Source organism: Electrophorus electricus, chromosome 12 (genome assembly GCF_013358815.1).
Source record: "Electrophorus electricus isolate fEleEle1 chromosome 12, fEleEle1.pri, whole genome shotgun sequence".
NCBI classification, from domain to species: Eukaryota; Metazoa; Chordata; class Actinopteri; order Gymnotiformes; family Gymnotidae; genus Electrophorus; species Electrophorus electricus.
Window position 1 is genome coordinate 7393720 of NC_049546.1, and position 23357 is coordinate 7417076.

A 23357-nucleotide genomic window follows, 5' to 3' on the forward strand; every position below is an offset into this window, starting at 1 on the left:
GTAAGAGCAGATCTGATATGTTTTGTATCTTACAAACTAAGCGCCAAGCCTTAAGAGTATTTTGTATTATACTTTACAGTTTGATAAAAACATAACTGTTTAAATATTGCGCTGCGCGACGATTTAGAAAAAAAACACACTGAAGAGCAGCGCAATTCTCATTTAGGCTGCATGTAATACCAATTATGGACGCAAGAGTGCAGGTTTTGACAAGCAAACGGAGAGAGAGCCCCCAGTATAGACGTTTAATTTGCAAAGCAATCAAAAGTCGTAAGCTTTGGTTTTCTTAGAGAATATATTTGCGCTCTTGCACACTTAAATCACTTTTTAATGAAACTTAAATAGACCAAAGCAAGTCAGACTGCAACGTACATTTTAGGCCGAATTAACCAAGGGGCTTTTCATTTGAAATTAAGGCTGTGGTTCCGTTTGCTTTATTCTGCATAGTGCATGTGGCGCAGATCCGGAAAGTCAAGATGAGCCAACAGTATTTTTTCTGCGTTTTTGTAACAAGGGACTTTCAGTTTTAAGAGGAAATAACACACTCAGTTACTGTCTTTTGAGTATTAAGGCTTTACAATACACGTTTCTTACAGAGGAACACACTCAGCTAGCTAACTATTTAACTTTGGTGATTCATTCGTGTCCTAAGCTTGGGGAGGGGACTGTACAGGGGTGGGACCGTCTGAACTTTCAAGATCAAGACACATATCTGCCTGGGAAGGGCAGTGGCGGATATTTCATCGAATAGTTCGGAGTAGCATTTCTTTCTTCTACCGGTTGGTACAGAGACACCTCTTATAGATCACAATGTTTAGCTGGTCTAAAAGGAATGGGAAAAAGGACCCAGAACTATTTCAGAATGTATCGGATGGACTCAAGCGCCTCTACCGCAATAAACTCTTCCCTTTAGAGGACACTTACCGTTTCCATGACTTTCATTCTCCGGCACTGGAAGATGCCGATTTCGACAACAAACCCATGGTACTTTTGGTTGGCCAGTATTCAACTGGCAAAACTACCTTCATCCGACATCTAATGGAGCAGGATTTTCCCGGTATGCGGATAGGCCCAGAGCCAACTACTGACTCTTTCATAGCGGTGATGCACGGGGATCAGGACGGCGTAATACCGGGTAATGCCCTCGTTGTTGATCCGAAAAAACCCTTCCGAAAGCTCAACGCATTTGGCAACGCGTTCCTGAACAGGTATGAAGTAGTCCTGGCTTATGTTTTACGCACGTACCGTTGGGAAAATTGTAAAGTATTCTGCGTAACATTCTGGTTTTAACATCCAGTAATTATTTAGGATCGCTTTTGCCATGTTGCTTCGATTTATATACCTAATAATAAAGTTCTGAGTTGAAAGTTCTTGCAAAACCTCGGGCCACCACCCTGCTTGTCGTCTTCTGAGTTTACATTACGACACCAGACTAAGTCAGTCATCACTAATCGCCAATCTTTCTGACGAGGATCTTTTCTGGATTTTCCAGACACTCGTATTAGGAATTCTGCTGCGTCATGAGACAATGAATTTATGAGCCAGGAATCTACTTGGTCCCCCTCTGACTCAGTACCAAGTCATTATGAGTAGAACTTTTAGGTCAGTCACACACAGCAGATCAAGGGGAAACGCCCATTATTTGGGGAGAAGCACATGTGTTGTGCAGGTGTGGACTATGTATGTCTCTAAAGTAAAGCGTGAGAGTTCTAACCTAGTTCACTGCACATGTATTTGGAGTGTGAGGTGTTCCATCCAATCAAAAGGATTTGGCCCAGACGAGGATTATAGTGATTACTCTTTGATGTATTGCCTTGGATTAAAAAGTGTATGATGCCAAGGCAGAATCGAGTTAGTAGTGCCCTAACTAAGAAGTACAGGAGCAATAACAGAACAGCGTAAAATGAAAAAGAATCCTCAATTTTCTTCTTCTCATATGAGTTTATGATATTTCAAAACAAAGAGAATACACAGACAAGAGCCAGCCAGGCATTTCTATATCCTAATGCCACCACTTTCTCCCAAATATAACCTCTCTGACCATTAACCACTTCTGCTTATTCATTCTGCCAGTAATTTGTCATACCAAAGTTGGTATGACGGGCCAAATATTTTTAGGGAACTGACCTTGCAAATTATAGTCATTTTTAGTAAGACTTGAAAAGTGGATGTGCTGAAACTGTATTTTCCCAGACAGAACAATCCTTCAGCTAATTACTTCCTATTGAAAGTGCTGGAGTTTCACTTTGCCTGACCTCAACGTGGAGCAAAAGCACACACCAAGGCCGCCATTGCAGGGGTCAATGTTGCTCAAAACAGAATCAAATAAATTGCAGTTCTGCAAATGGGAAGTAGATTAGCAAGCCGTGCACTTTGTGGATATCTTCTTCTTATCTCCTGATTGATGCCTAGTCCCCATATGCCTGCAGCTTCCTATTGTTTTCTCCTTTCTCTCTGTGACCCTTGTCTTGTGCTGGAGCATGGTTAAACACGAGCTGGCAGGTCATCCTGATGATGAACACTTCACTTCTGTTTATCTACTCTAGAACACGCACGCCTGCGCGCGTGTGATGGTATAAAACACAAGAGCGTCTGGAGTAATTGAAAGTAGCCAAGATCTGGTCATCATATTCCAGCTTGTCCTTCATAGTTTACCACATGTGGAATTTCTGAATAATGTAAACATTCCACTGGGAGCTCAGTGCCATGGTTCTGTTTCATGTACAGTACAATGACCTTGCTTGTGATTTTAAAAAAATACAATAAAAATGTCCTTTTCCACAAAGAATGTCTGGCTGAGACTCAGGCCTTGTCGTCGCGATCGCATATGGTTTACGTATTAGTTCCAAATTAGTGGCGTGGTAGGGAAGAAGCAAGCGCAGACACAATGTGCGGGGCCTGGAGGTCATAGAGAGAGAAAGAAAGGGAGCAAAAATGTATAACTAACAAGACCAGAGTCTACACTGGAATAATTCTGTCTGTCTCTCCCTTTGTTTTTTCCCTGTTTTCTCGGTTGGACTTGAGGGGAACATTCAGGGTAGGACTTCCCTTTTAGTTCTGCTGCTGTAATATGATCCTTCATCTACAGAATTAGACCATACCTGTGGGTTTTTGTTTTTTTTTGTAACACCGACATTTCTGAGCTTCAACGATTTTCTAGTTGAATTTCCTGTTGGGGCAGACTCGGAGGAAATTGTTGTCTGTGAATGATCAGAAATGTTACCAGATACATGCACAAGGCATTCACAGTTAATGCTGTAAAATGTTTTTAATGCATGGAGATTAATTTCAATTGTCATGTTTTTGTCACACAAGACAGAGTAGACAGAAGCCTTGTTTTCAAAGCTTCACCAAACCTGTTTTATATGTTCTCTCTCAGTGGCTAAGATGTCTACTGACAGGAACAAGCTATTCTCTCTCTCTCTCTCTCTCTCTCTCTCTCTCTCTCTCTCTCTCTCTCTCTCTCTCTCTCTCTCTAGGTTTATGTGTGCTCAGCTGAAGAATCCTGTTCTGGAGAGCATTAGCATCATTGATACTCCAGGCATCCTGTCAGGGGAGAAACAGAGGATCAGCCGAGGTCAGCATCTCTGCCGTGTGGACTGTCTCTCAATCGCTCTCACACACACGCGTGTGTGTGTGTGTGTATGTAAATTTTCTTATTTGCCTTTTCAGCTCTCTCTTTCGCTTTAGCCTTGACTGATCTCACATTTACTGACACTTGCTGGTGATAAACACTCAGACTCTAGGCAAATCAGTATGTTGGAGTGTCATGGAAATCTAAAGGAGCAAGCCTCTTCTCTACCTCTGGAGAAATCTGCCCCATGTGGGCTGGATTACTGGTTTTGAATAAAGTTAAAGCTGAATTGTGGTGAAATGCTGCAGTTTTTTTTTCCCCTCTTCATTTTTTTTGCTCTGGGATACTTGCCATGTTATAAAACAGTACTCTTCAAAGAGGAAGTGGTAACCAAAACAAAGCAGAACAGGCAAGCCCTGAAACCTGTTGGGTCACGTGATTAGTGCGATTGGGCTGACATAAAAGTTTCAGACTCATTTAGAGGTTACTGCTGGGAAGTAACCCAGTGAGTTATGGTTACTGACGTTTTACTTGCTATAGTTCTTTATTTTAATGAAACTAAGAATTTATTTACATTAACTGAAAAAGCTGCTAATGAGGTCTGTGTTCATTTCAGTCTCCCAATATACTTCTGCAATGCACACAGGGCTCAGAACTGCCTTTATTGCACAGTTAGAGAAGTCTTTGTGCACACAAGGCTCAGAACTGCCTTTATTACACAGTTAGAGAAGTCTTTGTGCACACAAGGCTCAGAACTGCCTTTATTGCACAGTTAGAGAAGTCTTTGTGCACACAGGGCTCAGAACTGCCTTTATTGCACAGTTAGAGAAGTCTTTGTGCACACAGGGCTCAGAACTGCCTTTATTTTACAGACAAGTCTTCATGCACACTGCTCTGACCTCCCTTAACTGCACAGTTAGACAGGTCTTTGTGCACAGAGGGCTCAGAACTGCCTTTATTGCAGAGTTTACAAAGGCCTTTGTGGACACAGGGCTCAGAACTGCCTTTAATGCAGAGTTAGACAGATCTTTGTGGACACAGGGCTCAGAACTGCCTTTAATGCAGAGTTAGACGGATCTTTGTGCACACAGACGCTGTTGCCCTTGTTTCAGACCTTCCAGTCTGTGTTTTTCCTTCCGTTCGCCATGTTCTACAATCCAATCTAGCACTTTGTACACTTTACAAACACTGAGCTCCAGCCACAAAGGCTGCTTTCTGAATTTATTGCAAAACTTTACATGAAGTTTGTGTTTTTGCAACAAATGGCAGTTGACAGACAATATTAGCCCTAATGGTTTCTCCTTTGGTAGATTAGAGTAAATCATTCATTACATATTTGTTCTGATCGTGCTATGGACACCTGCTAAGTGACAGTTGTACTTGGTGATGAATTTCTTTGCTACACACTTCAGGAATGTTGGGGACCCTTGTCACTGATTTGAATTTTTAGTTTATCAGGTGCTAGCAGAAGACCTGGAGTATAATGAATGAGAAATGTCTGCAGAGCTGTATGAGCAATGAGCACACAGAGGTCCTTTGGGGCAGGAGGTAGGGCTGTGTGTGGCTGTGTGTGTCTGTGTGTGTGTGTGTGTGTGTGTGTGTGTGTGTTGGGGGGGGGGGGGGGGGAGAGAGAACATCCAGCTGCGCGAGGCAACAGCTGACTGACTGTGCATAATAAGCGCTGAATGAGGCAGGGTGTGGCTTTCTTGATGACTTTGACTCCAGCCATTGTGTTCGTTTGTTGTCAGGTGTTGATGTTGACATCATGCCACAGCTCACCTTTTCCTTCTGTGGCTGGATGACTTTGGTTTATTCATGCATCTTAACGCTCCCGCTCTCTTAAACTTGTGTGATTGTGACTCATTTCAGCAGCTGTTGATGACATGGTGCTCTGGTAAATCTGTAGCTCACTCCGTTATTCTGGTGGGTTATGTTGACACAATGGATTAGTGGCCGCAGAACATATTAGCTTCAGGAAGAGAATATTTGACCTTACAATAGTGAAATAAGTACACACTTGTACAATCGAGTAAAAAAACAAAAAAAACAACAACTATTATAACTAATATGCATAATGTTAATCTTTTAAGAGTACATGAATTTAAATATACACGAGTTAATTGTTCTAAAATGTTAATTATATATATTTATATATGTATATATGTGTGTGTGTGTGTGTGTGTGTGTGTGTGTGTGTATGTGTGTACACATACATACATACATACATATACATACATATATAAATAAAAAATGTCTTCAGATATTTGAGCATATTTATACATTTGAATCGGTGGTGGGGATTCGGTTTCATGCATTAGAATTGCATATATATTGTCCATATATTGAACCAACGAGCAGGATTTCCCCATTTCCCTTTGGAAGGGAGAATATATTTCATCTCATATTTGAAATGCAAGGTAGTCGTTTTCTTCTAGTGATTCATAATGTGCTACGAATCTAACCTGGTGTGCTTTCAGAGCAGTTGAGCAACACGCGCACAGAAACAAACGCATACATGCTGGTATTCACAGCAGTTGGACCCTCTCGGACTACGTGGCTGTGTCCTTGACGTTCAGGACTCGCTGTAGATCAGATGACTGTGCTCCTAATCAAACCCATGATTCTTTGCTCATGCACTTCCCTCCCTTCGGTCCTGGTTGCTTCCTGTCACTGGGAAACACAGGCTGCATTGTTCTGCGGCGCTCTATAGGTTTTCTTTATTGTCACTTATTGTAATGCTCTTAAATCATGTGGTGATTTAAGAGCACATTGTCTCACATCTACAGCCCACTCTGTCTGTTCAGATTCCCTAAGGTTTCCTCAAAGTCAAAGCCTAAAAAGCACGGCTGAAATTTGTCAGAGAAAAGGTCACTTTTGGACTTTATTCTTAAACATCGTCACCCGCACTGTTGCCCTAAGGACTTCAAATCCCCGATTAACCATTTCCTTTCTGGGTTCCCGCAGGCTATGACTTTGCGGCAGTTCTCGAGTGGTTTGCCGAGCGAGTGGACCGCATCATCCTGCTCTTCGACGCCCACAAGCTGGACATCTCGGACGAGTTCTCCGAGGTGATCAAGGCGCTGAAAAACCACGAGGACAAAATGCGCGTGGTGCTGAACAAAGCAGACCAGATCAGCACACAGCAGCTTATGAGGGTGTACGGCGCGCTCATGTGGTCGCTGGGGAAGATTATTAACACACCCGAGGTGGTGCGGGTCTACATCGGCTCGTTCTGGGCACAGCCTCTCCTTATTCCTGATAACAGGAAGCTGTTCGAAGCCGAGGAGCAGGACCTTTTTCGAGACATCCAGTCTCTTCCTCGGAATGCCGCCCTGAGGAAGCTGAATGATCTGATCAAGAGGGCCCGTCTCGCCAAGGTAAGAACAGCTGCCTTGGCGGGAATGTGGGAATGTGCCCTTTATGCTACTGCACATGCATCTGTATCGCTTTTATTTTTTTAACTTGACAAGTTTGTGCATGATTGTCAAGTGGATCTTTCACAAGGGATTTTGAAATAATGTGATGGCATTCCATCTCGTGAGACAGTAAACGGGTAATGGGAGGCGGAATGTAACTTGGCGCGTTGGTGATTCTCACCCTAGGTTCATGCATACATAATCACCTCACTGAAGAAGGAGATGCCCGCTATGTTTGGGAAAGACTCCAAGAAGAAAGAACTTATTACCAACCTGGGTGCAATCTATGAGAAGGTCGAGAAAGAACACAACATCTCTCCTGGTGACTTTCCCAACCTCAAGAAGATGCAGGTATGAATAACCAGGGCTAAAGTCTGAGAACAAAAAAAAGCCGATGTAGTATTGGGAGCCGCTCAAATGGAAATGCGTTCATGATACTTACTAGTGTTGGAGAAATTATCAAATTAATTGCTCAAAAAAATATCAGAGAAATTTGATTGAAAATTTCCTGATGAACTCAGGAATGAAATAGAAATGACCTTATTAGAATTGACCTTTCTATAGCTTTTAACTGTATTGAGGAAATATAGTAAACTAATCAAGAATTAGTTTCTCACTAAACGATGTTTTTTCCGTTCCTCAGGATCTCCTGGCCAGCCAAGACTTTGCCAAGTTCCCCGTCATGAGGCCCAAGCTGCTGGAGGCCGTGGAGGACATGCTGGCCAATGACATCGCACGCCTCATGACGCTCGTGCGGCAAGAGGAGGCAGCCATGCCTGACCAGATGGTGAAGGGCGGAGCCTTCGAAGGCACCATGAACGGCCCGTTTGGCCTTGGCTACGGCGAGGGCGCCGGCGAGGGCATCGACGAGCTAGAGTGGGTGGTGGCCAAGGACAAGCCATCCTACGATGAGATCTTCTACACACTCTCCCCCGTCAATGGCAAGGTATCGGGCGCCACCGCCAAGAAGGAGATGTTGAAGTCCAAGCTGCCCAACACGGTGCTGGGCAAGATCTGGGCGCTGGCCGACGTCGACAAGGACGGCTTCCTGGATGACGAGGAGTTCGCTCTTGCCAACCATCTGATCAAGGTGAAGCTGGAGGGCTACGAGCTGCCAGCCAAGCTGCCGCCTCACCTGGTGCCTCCCTCCAAGCGTGAGCAGGGCCAGGACTGAGACGCTTCGGATCTTCTGCCGCACCACTTGGACCTCCACTCCCTCAGCCATTCCGGGCATTTGTTCTGAGAGCGACCTGGCTGACTTTACTCACACACCATCTCTTTCATTGTCAAATGTACAAGGGTGCTGTTTTTTTGTTTTTTTTTGTTTTTTTTTGGAGGGGCTGTTCAATTTATTGTAGTTTGCTCGTTAGTAGCAGTGGGTTTTTGGACTGGTTCATTCTGAACACATTTTTGGCGATTTTCTTTTTTTTTTTTTTTCTCCCCCATCCATTTCAGATGTCCTGCGCTCTTTTTTTCATGGTTATTTATTAAAGTGAATAGAGTACAGTAATCAGGGCTGGTTATATGTTTAACTAGTCATTGAGCACCCAACTGAGTTATCTTATGGGCTCTGGAATATGTCCGATTGAATTTCTGGGATAATTCTAGAGTTCCAATGACTGAACTGAAAAGTTGAGCTGAGAAATGAGTCAGTGCCAGTGATGGATTCTTGGGATTGGATGTCTGGAAACTAGGATGCCATTTTCAGAGGGCTGTTCAAAATGAGATTGCTGAAGGACTTATGGTATTAAGATGATGTACGACAATTTTGGGGGAGGATGGGCCAGGAGAGACTGTTGCAGTGCATTGTTAGGAACTACTCATGGAAAAATCAAAATGTGAACCATTAATACATCTTATTCCAAAATAAATCATTATTTCATTGTGTAAACCTAACTTATTCTTCTCCAAAATCTGTATTTTTATATTTTTGAAATTTGCCATGAAAATTCTTTATGTACCTTAAAATGACTGTCATTACATTTTCAAGTGTCTTCAGAGGTGTTGGGATTTAGTTCCTCCTTTAGATCTTCTTATACTAATGTTAATCTAATGAAAAATAAAGCAAGCTGTTAATGAAAAGTTAGTGTTAAACTGCCTCCCTACATCATTTCTGTTTGCCTGATTGTGGTCTGTACTTTTATTTTGTAAAATTGGTTTTCTCCGGTATTCTACAATGTCCCAATGCAAGAGTGCTAATATGGGGAATCCACACAAAGCACTAGAAGACACAAACACTGCCATGTGTTAGCTAGACGCATAGCCTGTTCAAACACTGTGATCTTTATTAAGGTCATCTCGTCCAGTGCTTCAGCAACTGAAGCCTCCATAAATGCAAATCCGTTAACAGAGATGCTACGGAACTCTGCGTGAAAGAGCCTCGCTCAGAACTTCAGACGCACCACGGATGCATGTGCCTGTGGAGGCTTTTGTCACTGACTGCCAAACGTTTGCCTGCTTTGCTTCTTTCAATATTTTGGAATTGCAGTGGCTGAGACATCTGCTGACAGGAACAAGCAATTCTCTCTCTCTCGCGCACGCGCTCTCTCTGTTATTTTAATTCTCATGTGCAGGCATGGTTGGATGCTAATCTGCAGTTGTCAGATAACCTCCCCCGGCTCTTATATGGTTAGGCTTTGGCAGCACAAGAACTCATACTGAAACAGCACCCTCTCCTGTGCTGCTGTGGCTTGGTTCGATTTGGTTTTGAGGAATGGTTTCGTTATGCTTTCTGTTAGAAAGAAATCGGCCTCTCCCTGAAATGCAATACATCATCACATTGGAGTCTTTGTGTTTTCCACCTTTATTTTCTTTCAGAAGTATTTCCCAGGCTATCATATGACTATTTTTCATACTGGCCCAGCATTGGCAATAGAACATATATTGGCACTATCAATATAACATATGAATAATTTTTTTTCCCCACTGATCTAAATTTGCTGAAGGTGCCAAAGTTGTAAAGCCAATTTTAATTCAGTACACACTCCTGTAGTGCTATCTACAGCATCAAATTTGGCATGTGGCCTGGTTGATACTAAAGCATGAGTGTAACCCTAACCCTAGCATAATGACTCTCACCTCTGGCCATTTACCCAGTCAGACCCAAGTTTTGCATACTACATCTTTATTGAAATGTCCAGTGGAATCTGTGAGGATGAACTGCCAGTACATAAAGGTATTGCGGAAGCCTGGCTAGGTGAACTTTGAACAGCAGGGTTTTCATATGTTTAGACCTAAGATTCCATGCTGTTCTTATATTTGTCTTATGATACCATAAGTAGCATCAGAATGCTATCTTAACATCAGATTGTAGCCTTCATCCCTTCTGCACACGCAACACTTTTGGTGAATGTGATAAAACACATAGCTTTTATTATCACTTAGTAAGCAGTATGTTCTGTCAAAGAAGGCCTTCACTGACCCTGCCATTCTCCTGGCCATTATTAGATTCCCGCACTGTGATTCTAGAACACTGCTGTTGGGTGCTGGAATTCCCAGCCATGTGCTAAGTGGGGAAGGGGATACAAATGACACTCGCACCCTGATTGGACTGCCCTTAAACTCCCTTTACTGAGTGACATCACACCTGAGCATAAATGTAGTCTCAGCCAGCTGGCACATTGACTCCAGCACTGATGGAAGACTGTTGGATTACATAAGGCGTGTGCACGTAGGAGGGCGATAGATCTAACATAGAGGTGCAATATTGAAGAGTCTATTGGCGGGCAGAGATGTGTTTACATGTTGGCTAATTCTAAATGGACTTTTGATACAGTGGAATGAAATTCCTTTTTTCAAACTCTCAAGAAATGTCATTTGGGTCTTTATGTCTCAAACATTCATAGTCTGGTGTCCAAAAATAGACTATATGATTGGTTTCTTAATCTGTTAAGAAATGTCTTGAGAACACACCCCAAACAGATGGCAAAGATCATGCAGACATTTAGTTAAAAGGTCAAAACATTTATTCTATTTTATATTCCCATAAACAGCTGAGGTAGAGCGTAACCACTCGTTTCTGTCAACATTTTCATTTTGGTAATTGTACTCATAATGGCTCATTCACTTCAGAACTATTTCCAGGAGACAACTGAATAGAGACAACTACAGATCAAAGGAGGGAAAAACGTTCTGTCACGCAGAGCACAACCCTCTTCCTTTGTCTCACAGACGCAGAATCCCAGGACATCCCTTGTGTTCTGCCATTGTCCCGCAAACTCAAAATGAAACTCAGATGGCTGTGTCTTCACAATAAGTGCTCACAGTGACAGTTTGTAAGCCATCGGTGCTGCACCTGGTAAATTTTTGATGTTCTGATGAGGTGCATATGTGTTTTTTCTCCTTTATGTAAACCTCACATGAATCGGAAAACAGCAAAAACAAACAAACAAAATAGCTTTCGATGGTCTCCAGCAACAGCAGTGAAAGTTGAAGGTGGAGGAGCTTGGCAGGGCTGGAGATGACGTCGATCTTTTCAGCGGTCCGCATGGAGGTGCGGAAGGGCTGGCCTCAGCCGAACATGTCCTGGGAGGCGTAGCTCATGTAGAGGAAGCCGTCGGCGTCCCTGTGCTGAGCATAGACCTCTGCCATGCTGGCCGTCATGCTGCACATGTTCTTCCCTGAGATCAGCAGGTAGAGAGCTTGAGTGGCCTCTAGAGCTATCTTACTCCTGAGAGAAAGTGAGAGTGGAAATCCACCGGTCAAGTTGTGCATTAAATTTAACTGTTAAGCCCTAATTAAACCTACTCTTCTTAAAGACTGAATAGACTGAATAAAGAGTATAAAGAAACTGTCGGAAATGGGCATTCTTCTTCTTCTTTGTTGTTGCTTGTATAACCACTAAGCTGTTATGGTGTGATGTGAACAATGGGGAATTATACAGAAGTTCTGGATCATTACAAAAGTGTAAACATAGTCACTGGGCAGACTTTATGCAAAACACTAGCTAGTAATATGTGGGCAGATCATAGCATTTCAAACTCAACATAATGTACAAACTTGTTTCAGAGTCAGGATCAGACATATTGGCCAAGTGATTTACACATACAAGGAATTTGTCTTCGGTCTCACGGTGGCTCATAAAACACACTGCACATTATACAGTAGCTGACAATATAACTTTACACTTGCACAATAATATTGACATCCATACCTGAGATCTACCACAACTACACACTCACATGCAGGAAATTTTAATTCCTGTAAACATACACACATGCACGCACATATGTCAGTGAAAAGAAGAGTATTTAAGTACAATGCAGAAGCTTGGTCGGAGATCACAACACTATCAAAGAATGTAAAAGAATGAAACAGAATAAACTTAAATAGAATAGAATCTGGACAGTTAGGTACAGAACTGTGTCAGGAAAGAAAGCTTATGTGACGTAGTTGTTCATGAGTGTGATGGCGTATGGAGAGAAGCTTTTTTGCAGTCTGGTTGTTTTGACCCTGATTTGGCTGAAGCACCTGCCTGAGGGACGAAGCTGAAACAGGTTCATACAACTCTCAGATATCAGAACTTAGTATCTAACGTGAGCACTGATTTAAAATCAATGGGACTGCACTCACCTGAGCAAACACAGAAACTGACCCATAGTGAGTTCTTGGGGAACCAAGAATTTTGTTTTGTCCAATAGAGGAAGTTGTTTCTCCTGAACGTATCGCTCAACAATGACCTGTGCGTAAGAACAAAGAGGTGAGGTCAAATATAGCTCACGCAGGGTCCCCCTAAATGTTTATATGTATTTAGGCATGGAACTAAGACAGAAAAGACCCTACCGGTAATTTGTTGGGGAACTTGGACCGAATCGTGCAGACTTCATCTTTTCTTGTTGCTATATTCACAGAAATTAAGGTCAAAGTACAATTAAACTTTATATAGTATATGTGGGTATTAAGCAAACAGAATTTTACCCAGTTAGTCACGTCATGCATGCTTTCACTCTTTCAAGCAAAATCCTATTTAAATGAACATTATGTGTAATATTTTTCCTCTTAAGGTGCATCTTACCCAGGCATTTTCTTTGCTTGAAAGGCATCATTTCCATAGATTTTTCAAGGGGAGGCATGTCGGCGAAGACGATGGCAGGGCAGAGGCTCGGATCGCCGCTAACCTGAGTCGACGTGGTGGTCCCGCGGGGAGTAGAGTGCTCAAACCCGCTTGCTCGCCTCGCCTGGCACTTTTATAAGGGCCAAGTAACTGAGGTGTGAAAAGCGGGAGGAGAAATAAATGCTCTAATAGACGTAAATGTGCTTACAAGTTTAAAAAAAAAAAAAAAAAGTTTTCTTCGCCGTGTCTGGCTCGCTATTGGCTGCTCTTGAACCAGCAACCTTTTAAATAAAACTTGAAGAAGACACTGGAAGCACATCGCCCCCACCATAAGTGCTCTAGGCATCCCCTACGAGCCAATCAGCGCAAAGGAAGATGACATTCACACGTACCAGTTAGTCCAAACACTGTTCAGAGGTTCGTGCCGGAGTACATCCAGTAACTCACGTAAACCCCGACAAGTTTACTGGATAACGACATATTGTATTTTAAATAATGAAAGAACCTGTTTTCGGGATCCATACGCCCTCAAACGATGCCCCCAGTATTTTAAATAAATTAAGAGAAATTGGAGCGGTCAGCTGTCACATTATCTATGTAGTATAGGCCAACTGAAATCTGTCGGTACTTAGTTTTTTTTTTTCCCCCAGTGTTCTGGTTTTATCTTTGCCATGAGCAGTGAGGACATGCATGGTCCTTTCCTTTACTTTGTAGTCTATCAGCGGATAAGCCTAAGGTTCCGTCATTTATACTGGAATACACCGTGCCCTTCTACAAAGGGACTTACCGTGAGGATGCCCAGTTTTGCGCGTAATAGGCCTACAAATTGGTCTATCTTTGGTCTATGCTGTCATTACCAACAGCTTTTTAAAATGTCTTTTTATGTTGTTTCTTTAACAAGCAGAGTTGATAAATACTGGCAGTGTAGGCTATATTAGGGGTGTATTATATATAACCTGGCACATAGGGGTACTTTGTTCTCCTCTGCACTTCAGTAAGAGATGTCAAGACATTCAAAATTGTAGTGAAGTACACAAAGTTCCAAGAGAAACAGGACAGAGGTCCTTCAAAGTGTTTCTGGAGTTCTTGGAGGAGGAGCAAGTTTATATATGAAAAAGTGGATGTTTAAATCATAACATTCATTCCATGGGCTTCTAAGGTTTAAAGAGTGTAGATCCCTTCTTTTTCTTTGAGTTTCCTAACTTCATTGATGCCATAGCAACAAGTGAAAATGCCAACAGATAGCCTATGCCATTAATGCAGTGTCCATTAGTATTAAAATGCTTTGTCACTGGAAACGACAAATCCTTAATTTTGATGGTCCGAATGTGTTCATCAAAACGATGCGCAAGCCTTCTGTTATACACCGAAAAAATTTGGCTGCTTTGTATTTTATCTTACCAACACACTTGATTTCTGTGAGTTAAAGAAGTCTACTAAATGTCTGTAGTAACATTAGCTCCTGAATCCGCGTCAGAGAGAGGTAACTGTACTCATAAAGGCCTAGTAAAAACTGGTTTATATCCTGTTTTCACAAAGGTTATAACATACCCTGGACCGTTTCCATGACATCATTTCGAGAACACAAACCCGCCTGTATGCAGGGTGTGAGCGCCATCTGTCGTTGGAAAACGGTCACAATTCCTTCTTTCCATGCCTGTAAGACTAGGCTACACGTGTCACAGAGCACCAGGCACAAATGCAGTAAGCCTTCAAAATAGCTGCAACCAGTTGGCCATTTCACTCTTTAGGGGAAATGACCGAGTAATAAGACAGTGGCTCTATTAACTAAAAATGCGATATATTGCATACGCCGTGTTCAAACACGTTGTTTTTAGAATGGGTCTGTAATATTCGAAAACTTCTCCAGCCAATCAGCAGCGAACCCTCGCCTTTTGCTCCACCCACGAGCTCTTTTCCCCACCTCTCACGGCTTGCAAGTGTGCAAATGGTTCTTTTTTTTTTTTTTGCATAATTGAACCCCCGGAATCGGAATCATGAAAAGCAATGTGATAGCTGGCGAGGTCGGACCCCCGTCTGGATGTTTAGATGCAGTGTGGTCGAGGACGATTATTCGGACTTCCCGATCATTTGAGTTTTAAGCGTAGATTGGGGAATGATACGCTGTGGACTACCAATCCTTACATTTATTACAGGGCATGAATGCCAAAGTTAGACCTCAAGTTAGCTAAAGAGCGTTTATCATATGCGTTTCCCGGGGTTTATGAGAAAATTTGTCACGGACTCTGCATTTTAAATAGCAGGACACAAATGCAATGTCTCCAATGTCGCGGATAGTAACCCCATAACATTGCTGCAGCACTGACAGTCGGTGCACTGGCTTCGCAGATAAACGAATCCGTACAACCTTCTCGTTCACTAGGCGCCTGCCTGGAATCCGATTTTTCCTGTGCACGATGACGGGGCGCCGGAGCTGCGTGAATTCGCTGTGGTCAGGGAGCGAGCGGGTTCGCATCGGAGAGCGGCTAAAAGCCACCCTGGCGGGAATCATGGAGCTGGAACTGCTACGCGGGCGACAACTGGAGCTGATCGATGCGGTGCTGGATGAGAGCGGCAATATCGTGGATACCGTCGTTCAGCAGGAGGCAAACCGCGAGAGTGCCGCCGACGATGGTGCCGCAACACCCCGCAGGCAACAGGTCAGTATGGACGCGGGCTACAGATGATCACAAATGGATCGTGGTGTTTCTCTCTCTCTCATGATTCAAGTTTAAACGCTGCACATTTACGTACTGTGTCATTTAACAAACCTGCCGGCGACAATGGCGTCAGCCAGTGAATAACACTACTATGACCTGTTCAGAGCACCACTGTTTACCTTTCAACGCTTGCACACACCTTGTCCGCGGCCAATCACATTCATAACGTGCCAAGGTTGAGTAAGCGTGTCGTAGGCCACAGTGTGTGTTGATTTTACCACACAGAATTAAATGCCCCAAGAGGTGGGTGTCAAACTCCAGTGCATGAGTGGAATGCCTTTAATTTGTTCGTTTGTTTGTTTTTGTTGTCGTTTTTTTTTTTTTTTGCCGATGTGTTTGTGTGGTCAGGTACTGAAGATAGGGTATTGTGGAAACTTTAATGTTGCAGTCAGCTGATGTGGAAAGGTGAGCTCTTGTCCAGCTACAAATGGACTTTCGGTGGAGTTGTACGTTTTTTCCAGGTATGGGTGAGCATGTGCGTGTAAGGAGAGAAGACTGGGGGAAGTGCTTCTTTGAATTGACAATGGGGTTAATGGTGGTTTGTGCCAATGTAATGAGATGAGACACTGTGTAAATGAAACAGATGTCTTGGAGAAGTAGCCAGCACACCGCACAGTCAGAACACTCGTCCATTCTTTGTCCTCACAGTTCTTGTTACAACATGGGCCACAGCAGACTCTTCTAAGCTTGCGTGCAAAATTATTCTGTATTTGACATACAGTAATTTGTTTAGGGATTAACAAACTGAGTGGCACCCTCAAACAACATAGATCTAACATGCCGGAGGCATAAACAACCATTTGTATGTAACGCCTCCATTCAAGGACACATGTGTGAGCTCATGAGCCAAAGGCCTGTGTGGTGGGGGGAAAAAAAAGAAAAATGCTCAGACCAGATTGACTAATGTAGCTAAAACGGTGCGTAGCCACCAGTTACAGTAATATAATGAAACAAAAATGTGTTAGTCATCGTGGGGCTCTGTTTGTTGCCTTTCCGCCAACGCGTCCTCCATTTGCATAAACGGCACATGTTGAAATGATTCCGCTGCCCGCGTCATAGATATCACCTCTTTGCTGCTAGCCACTGGGTGAGCCTCAGAAAAAGGGATTGCTGGACAGAGAGAGAGGGATGGAAGGTCAGAGGTGGAGAGTAGTGCACAGTAGTGCACAGTAGTGCACAGTGCTTCCCACTGCGTAACCCATATTGGGTTGTGTGTGACTTTGCTGGGTGGCTCTTTGTGGGTTTTTCTTTTACAGTTTTATTTACACTTTACCATGGCTTTTTTGGACACACTGGCTAGGAAAGCATAATTCATTTCAATAGTGAAACATAAAACCAGCTATCGTTTAGCATAGCTCTCAGAATAAAAACTGGAAGCCGTCTCTTTGACGGCTTCCCACTGTGGGTGGTGGTGGAAAAAGAGAAGTCGATTCTTAGTGGTGATTCCTTGATTGAACACGGTCTCTGCACACATCCTGTGGCACTAATGAGTGTATCAGTAAATGCTCGAACAGGAGCGATCAGACTGAGGAAACTCCAATACGTCCTACTTATTCCAATTTTACGTCCATTTTCATCATTAACCTCTTCCGGTCTGCCAGACTGCTCATTTGTAGATTGACTGGTAGCTGGAAAATGGCCAGCTCTCCCCATGATGGTTATCGAAAGCCCCTATCAGGTTTCTCTGAGCCAGGGGTGTGCTGCTCATCCCCTGACCACGTCTCCCCATGTAATCAAATAAAATGTAACTTCATACGATGATAATGCACACATGTACGTTATCACATGTATTTCATACATACTAGAATGCTATGATGTGTTTAATGTTGTATTTTTGTGTGTGTGTGTGTGTGTGTGTGTGTGTGTGTGTGTGTCTGGTGTTGTGTGGGTGGTACATGTTTTTTATTTAGCAGAATACAACTTTAAAGTGTTCAGCATACACCCAAATTCCCATTAGTACTTTCTCTACATGTTACATGTGCATATCAAGTTTTATGAAAGAAAACTGCAGTATATTCTGCCAGAGAAGGTATATTCCTCCAGCTGAGACAGAGTTAAATATTGCTGCTGAATTGGTTGTGTGGGCGAAGTGAGAGAGCGCGAGCGAGAGAGAGCAGGCAGGGAGAACAGCTCAACAGTACTCTGAACTGAAGTGGGGGTGGTAGTCATATCCAGGAGTGTGTGTGTGTGTGTGCGCGTGTGTGTGTGTGTGCGCGCGCTGGGGGTTTAAAATGCCTCCTTCATGCTGTTTCTCTCACTAGGCAACCCATCCCCCGCTTTCTCTTACTTTCTTTCTCTCTCCCACTGACTCACTCTCTCTTTCCTTGCCATCAATCTCTATCTTTACCCCCTCACAGATTCTTCAACCTTCATCTCTCCCCTGTTCTCCTCTCTCTCTCTCTCTCTCTCTTTTCTGTCTTTTTCTCCTGTATATATTTTTGGTGCCAGTAGGGAATTATGGGTAATCTGCTGGAGCACAGATAAGCCTGGTCAAAGTTTCTTCAAACCTCCTCATCCCTCTTTCTCTCCTCCACTGTTCTTTGTTTTGTCATCTGTCTCTCCCTCACCATTCTTTCATTACGAACTCCCCCATCCCCCGAGTTTGGTTCGTCAGTGCCATGAGTCACCTGCATTGTGTGTGTGTGTGTGTGTGTGTGTGTGTGTGTGTGTGTGTGTGTGTGTAAAAGTCAGAACAGAGAAGAGGAGGATTGATCAGAGGTAATGGGGATGTAGACAATAGTCAGTTTCTTAAGAGAATATTTAAGAATGACGTCTGAGGGATCTTTTGTTGAAGGACGGCTGAGCTGCGAAATCGCTCAGTGACAGCACTCCAAAAAGAGTCTGTGCTCAAAGGCCTCGGTGGTGGCAGATGGAGTGGTAGCGCTGCCCATGCACACACAACTCCCTACATTTAGTTGCAGTAAGGAGTTAATGGCCTGCTCCTGAAGTACTATTTTGGATCGCTGCTTTGTAAACACGAACACGAACCGATGTGCACCCTGTAATTACCGCTCCGACTTGTTTAAACGCATACTGCCGTATTGTCTACCTTCTGGCTCCTTCTTCCCAGTCTCCCCTGGCTGTGGATGCCGTGCTGCCTGTCCCTGGGACAGGAGAAGGCGCGGTCTCGCGCTGGTCGACTCTCTCTTGGGACGTCCCATCCGAGCTGCTCTCGCCTCCCACTCCGGAACCTGCCAGCTCCAGTCCCCTGGATTGTGACTCCAGACCCAGCTCAGGTACATGCTGAACTTCAAAGGAGTTCACAGAAATAAAAGGAGGCCCATTTGTCTGAGGAAGCTTTGGTGGGGGGGCGGGGGGGAGAAGGAGAATATGTGTTTTAAAATGTTCTTTGAAAATGGCTCCCTGCACCCTCATGTATAGAGAGGGCAGGTTCTTCAAAGGCCGCTCCCTTCTTTGAGAGGGTTTGCTGATGGACTTTGTTCCACTGTGCTGTTCCTCTTGATTTATTGATTTATTTATTGATGATTACTTGTCCACACCTGGTGCTTGCTAGTATTCCCTTGTTCACTGAAAGTTGCTAGTGGCAACTCCAGAAATTGGATACATAAATAAAGAGCATTATATAAAACATATTTAAGCAGTTGGGTAAATGTAATACTACAATAATTCCAAGTAACTGCCTGTTTCCTGAAATTAAGTACATGTAAAAACAGTAATAGATCAGATCATATGTACACATTTCTGTTCACTATTTACTTTCCATTCTCACATTTCTACTTGGCTGAATATTCTGTTCAGCCTTTGGCAAACATTAAACTGGACTTTTTTCTTATTCTTTAAACTATATCCTCAGACACCCATGAAATCAGTCTTTTGTTTGATCTGTGTTTCAAAAACCCTCCCCCCACGCTCTGTTCTGCTTTCTTCAGGTTTTTACTCTGTTAGTGGGAGTTCTCTGTCAGACTCCTGTTACTCGGTGGCTAGTGAGGCAGCCCCTGGAGGGCCAGTCAAAATGGGGGGAACCTGCAGGCCTCTGTCATTGGACCACAGCGCCACCCAGTGGAGGGAGGCAGACCAGCCGAATGCACCGAGTTCAGAGGGAACCACACAAAAAGCAGACAGGCGGCCTGCTTCTACTGGTAGGAGGCACTTTATTAAACACTGCTAATAATAATAATTTATTAACATATTAATTGCTGTTTGCACGGAGGTGGACTTGCTTGCCGATAAATACTATCCAATTCAATTTGCATATTCATTTTCCTGTTGACAGGTGTATAACATGGTCTCTTTGATCCTTTATGAACAGGTGAACTAGAGATCGATGGGCTTATGTTTCTGACTGGTATCTGCTCTGGTCTCGTACCAGCACAAAAGGGGTCTCTCTTGTCCACATCCACCACCAACACACCGCTTCAGCTGGACCCCAAATTCTGCTCCGACCTGGTGTCACGGAAAACAAAAGAGGTGTACCCTTATCCTAGCCCTCTCCACGCGGTGGCCCTACAGAGTCCTTTATTCACCTCTTGCCGGGATCCGTCCCCCGTCTGCCACTCACCCAGCCCAGAAGAACCCCAGTCTGAGGAGACAGATCCTGAACGGTCCCCTATGTCCCAACCTCCACCTTCTCCATCTCTCACACAGCTGGAGCAGTACATAACCAGATTAGTCCATCAGTACCACAGCAGGGTGGCCGCTGAGATGTCCAGTCGAGCATCTCAAAACACAGCTGCAGGCCCAAGCCTTGATGGAGTCCATCCAAGGAGCGCTTCCTCCTCTAGCTTGACTGGAGGCAGTGTAACACCATGCAAGTCATTACTGGGCAACTCTGCTAGAGTTAGTCTGAGCAACGCTAGTAAGAAAGCTAGCCGGAACTCTATCAACCTCGGAAACTTGCCCTCTGTCACTGGGGAGGATTTCAACATTAGCTTTCATCTCAACTTAAATTTAAACCTAAACCCAAACTTGAATAAAACTCTGAGTTTCGATGATAAAAACCTAAAAGAACAGGTGTCAGGATCCTGTGGACATCTCAGCACTAACGTGACCACCCCAACTGCCTCCCCTTCTTCATCTTCAAACACAGTCACCAACACTCCGAACTGGAGGAGCAGACCAAGAATATCCACCTGCCCATCCACAATCAGCCAACGTGGGTCACTGGAGATCACCGGAAAGACCTTTTGTCCACTGAACTTCTCCAAGTCGCTGGACTGGAGTGGGGCTCCCCGGGAGGACGCAGAAGGCTGTCCACCTTCTACAGCCTCAGAAAGTCCTGCAAAACTGTGCGAGGACTCGCCGGTGGTGTGTGAAATCTCGCGTGTTTCCGGGCTGCCCCGGTCAGTGGTGGTGGGGCTAATGGAGGAAGGCGTGGAGCTGGATGCGGAGTGCTTTCAGAGCGAGAGGGAGAGGGGTGAAGGGTCAGCGTCTCCGTGTAACACTCCCACACCCCAATCCTCTCGCACATCCCTTCATATGGCATATGGAGCAGATCGGCCTAGTTTGTATTCCAGTTCAGCGGCATCAAACCCCAGGTCAGGAAGTGGCAGTGTGGAAACGGACTACGTTTCCCAGCCACACCGCCTGCAAGTTACCCTTTCCGACTCTTATTCCACGCTCACACCACAGTCAAACAGCCCTCGTTCTGATCATTCCGGCTCTATTCCTTCCCACACCTCCCCCATCCTGCCATTACCTCACACTCACTCGGACCCTGCCTCCTCACCTGGGTCCTCCCACATGAGGGTACACTCCCCTCCTCGCCTGCTGACTAACTCGCCATTCACACCTGCCCAGCTGTCCGTGTTCCGTCGGGACTCTCCGTCCCAGTGCTCCCTCCCACGCTTCCAGCCGTGCGGCTCCCCGCTAGAAGGCCACATCAGGCCCCGTGGTGGTTCCCTCAGGCAGGACACTGGAGCTGGGGCTGGGTGGAGGTCTCAGGAAAGAGGCTGGAGAAGGAGTGGGAATGGGGAGAGGCTTTATCGGGGCAAGCATGCCTCCAGAGAGCTTGTGCGAGCGTCCACGGTCAGTAGTTACTCAGGAAGGGATTACAGCAGCTGCTGGGAGGAAGAGGCAAGTGCTCAGACTCCGAAAAAAGCCTCAAAGTACTGGAAAGGGTTTGAACTGAGGCTCTGGGGGAGAGAAGAAGAGACAGACAGGAACGGGAGGGTGGGAACATTTAGCCGGCGACATGCCTCCCTAAAAGAGACATCGAGCAGAATGCAGGAAGGAAAAGAGAACAACTCTAGAAAGAAAGGGACAACCTGGGATGGCCGTAGCTCCAGCCTCCGCTTATCCAGAAGAGCGTTATTCCGGAGTGAGTCTCAGGGATTCTTGGAGCCCCGTTCCCAAAAACGAGAAGAACGACTCCAAACCAGCCAGTGGTGCTCCACCTTGGAGGTTGGCCGAGAAGGACGAGGCACAGAATGTGGGCGGAGTCTAGTGAGGAAAGAAGAAAAACGTCACTCTTCCACTGCCAGCCTCTTCCACCTGTCCCGCTCACAGAGCCTAGATGGAAGCAGTCGCTCCCTTTCTCCACTCTCCTCACCTTCCCTCTCTCCCTCTCCACCTCCAGCAGCCCCTCTCACTCGTTCCAGGTCATTCCGAGACCTTGGGAGGAAGGTTTTTGGCTCAATGCGGTCCATTAGTTTTAATAAGAACCAGAAATCAAAAAAGAAAGACTAAGCACAGAGGGCAATCGTTTCCCAGTTCACAGACTGGTTTCTTGGATGCAGATTAAGCTTGGTTTCAAACAAGGAAGAATAGTCAATGTACAGTAAGGACCGATCGTATGAACTACTACAAACACATTTGTGGGATAACGAATCTTAATTGCTGCAAGGTTCAATCTACAGTCACGTGGCTCTCTGCAAAAATTCACATGTGTCTTGGCTATTTTAGGAACTTCTAAAAGAACACCTTAAACTGTTCTTTTGGCTAGTGCACTTAAATAAGGCAAGGCACATAAACAAATAGTCATTCAACCGAATGCTCATATAACCAGAAATGTTTCTTTGACTAAAATGTGACTAAAGAAAACGCACTAATTGCAAGTCTTTGCAAGTAAGTCTCACGATCAGTTTCAGATATGGGCAACTATGTAGCACTGTTACATAAACGGGAACCAGGATTAATCTTTGCATGGGGAAACCGCGGGTGGTGCCAGTACTGCCAAGTTACACGGCTTGAAATGCTACAGTGGTGTATGAAACAGCTGTTCTTTCTGCACATTTATATGCTTCTGCATGCTACTCTGTGCTGTGTCTCTGTGCACTATTATACTCCATGTGTACCAGTGTGCTTTTTAGTCTATAAATACTTTGCACTGTATAGTGTTTATACTGTAAGTAAAATGAATACTTTTGTGCACATAAAGCACAAACGTATAAACACATGTAGACCAAAATCAGAGAAAGTACTGCAGTATCTTGCATATTACCTGTGTGCTCAGGATCTTAAAATAAAAAAGTATAAATATCATAATTTGAAATAATTAACTAATTTCAGTGTTAAACTATCAATCAATATTAATAAAGATTTCAAATTAAACATAATCTTGATTGGTTTACATTATGCTGTTACGTGAGTCTAATGCAGTGGGTCCAGGTGATTTGTAGAACAACTATGCGATTAAA

At 44.3% G+C, this 23357-nt stretch overlaps 3 protein-coding genes across 3 annotated transcripts; 2 read left to right on the forward strand and 1 right to left on the reverse strand.

The window, feature by feature from the left end:
* The first annotated feature begins 453 nt into the window (after positions 1-453).
* Positions 454-9084, forward strand: ehd1a (EH-domain containing 1a). Its single transcript, XM_027022725.2, has 5 exons — positions 454-1208; positions 3480-3577; positions 6539-6951; positions 7177-7341; positions 7634-9084. Exons 1-5 carry the CDS (start codon positions 811-813, stop codon positions 8162-8164), a joined length of 1605 nt encoding a protein of 534 aa, XP_026878526.2. The 5' UTR covers positions 454-810; the 3' UTR covers positions 8165-9084.
* A 1878-nt stretch (positions 9085-10962) lies between these two features.
* Positions 10963-13210, reverse strand: map1lc3cl (microtubule-associated protein 1 light chain 3 gamma, like). Its single transcript, XM_027022726.2, has 4 exons — positions 13004-13210; positions 12772-12827; positions 12562-12668; positions 10963-11659 (listed from the first exon to the last, which is right to left on the reverse strand). The coding sequence occupies exons 1-4, from the start codon at positions 13059-13061 to the stop codon at positions 11500-11502; spliced, it is 381 nt and encodes a 126-aa protein (XP_026878527.1). The 5' UTR covers positions 13062-13210; the 3' UTR covers positions 10963-11499.
* Positions 13211-15066: 1856 nt separating this feature from the next.
* Positions 15067-23333, forward strand: si:ch211-168f7.5. Its single transcript, XM_027022698.2, has 4 exons — positions 15067-15702; positions 18833-18998; positions 19653-19862; positions 20033-23333. Exons 1-4 carry the CDS (start codon positions 15460-15462, stop codon positions 22405-22407), a joined length of 2994 nt encoding a protein of 997 aa, XP_026878499.2. The 5' UTR covers positions 15067-15459; the 3' UTR covers positions 22408-23333.
* Positions 23334-23357: the final 24 nt, after the last annotated feature.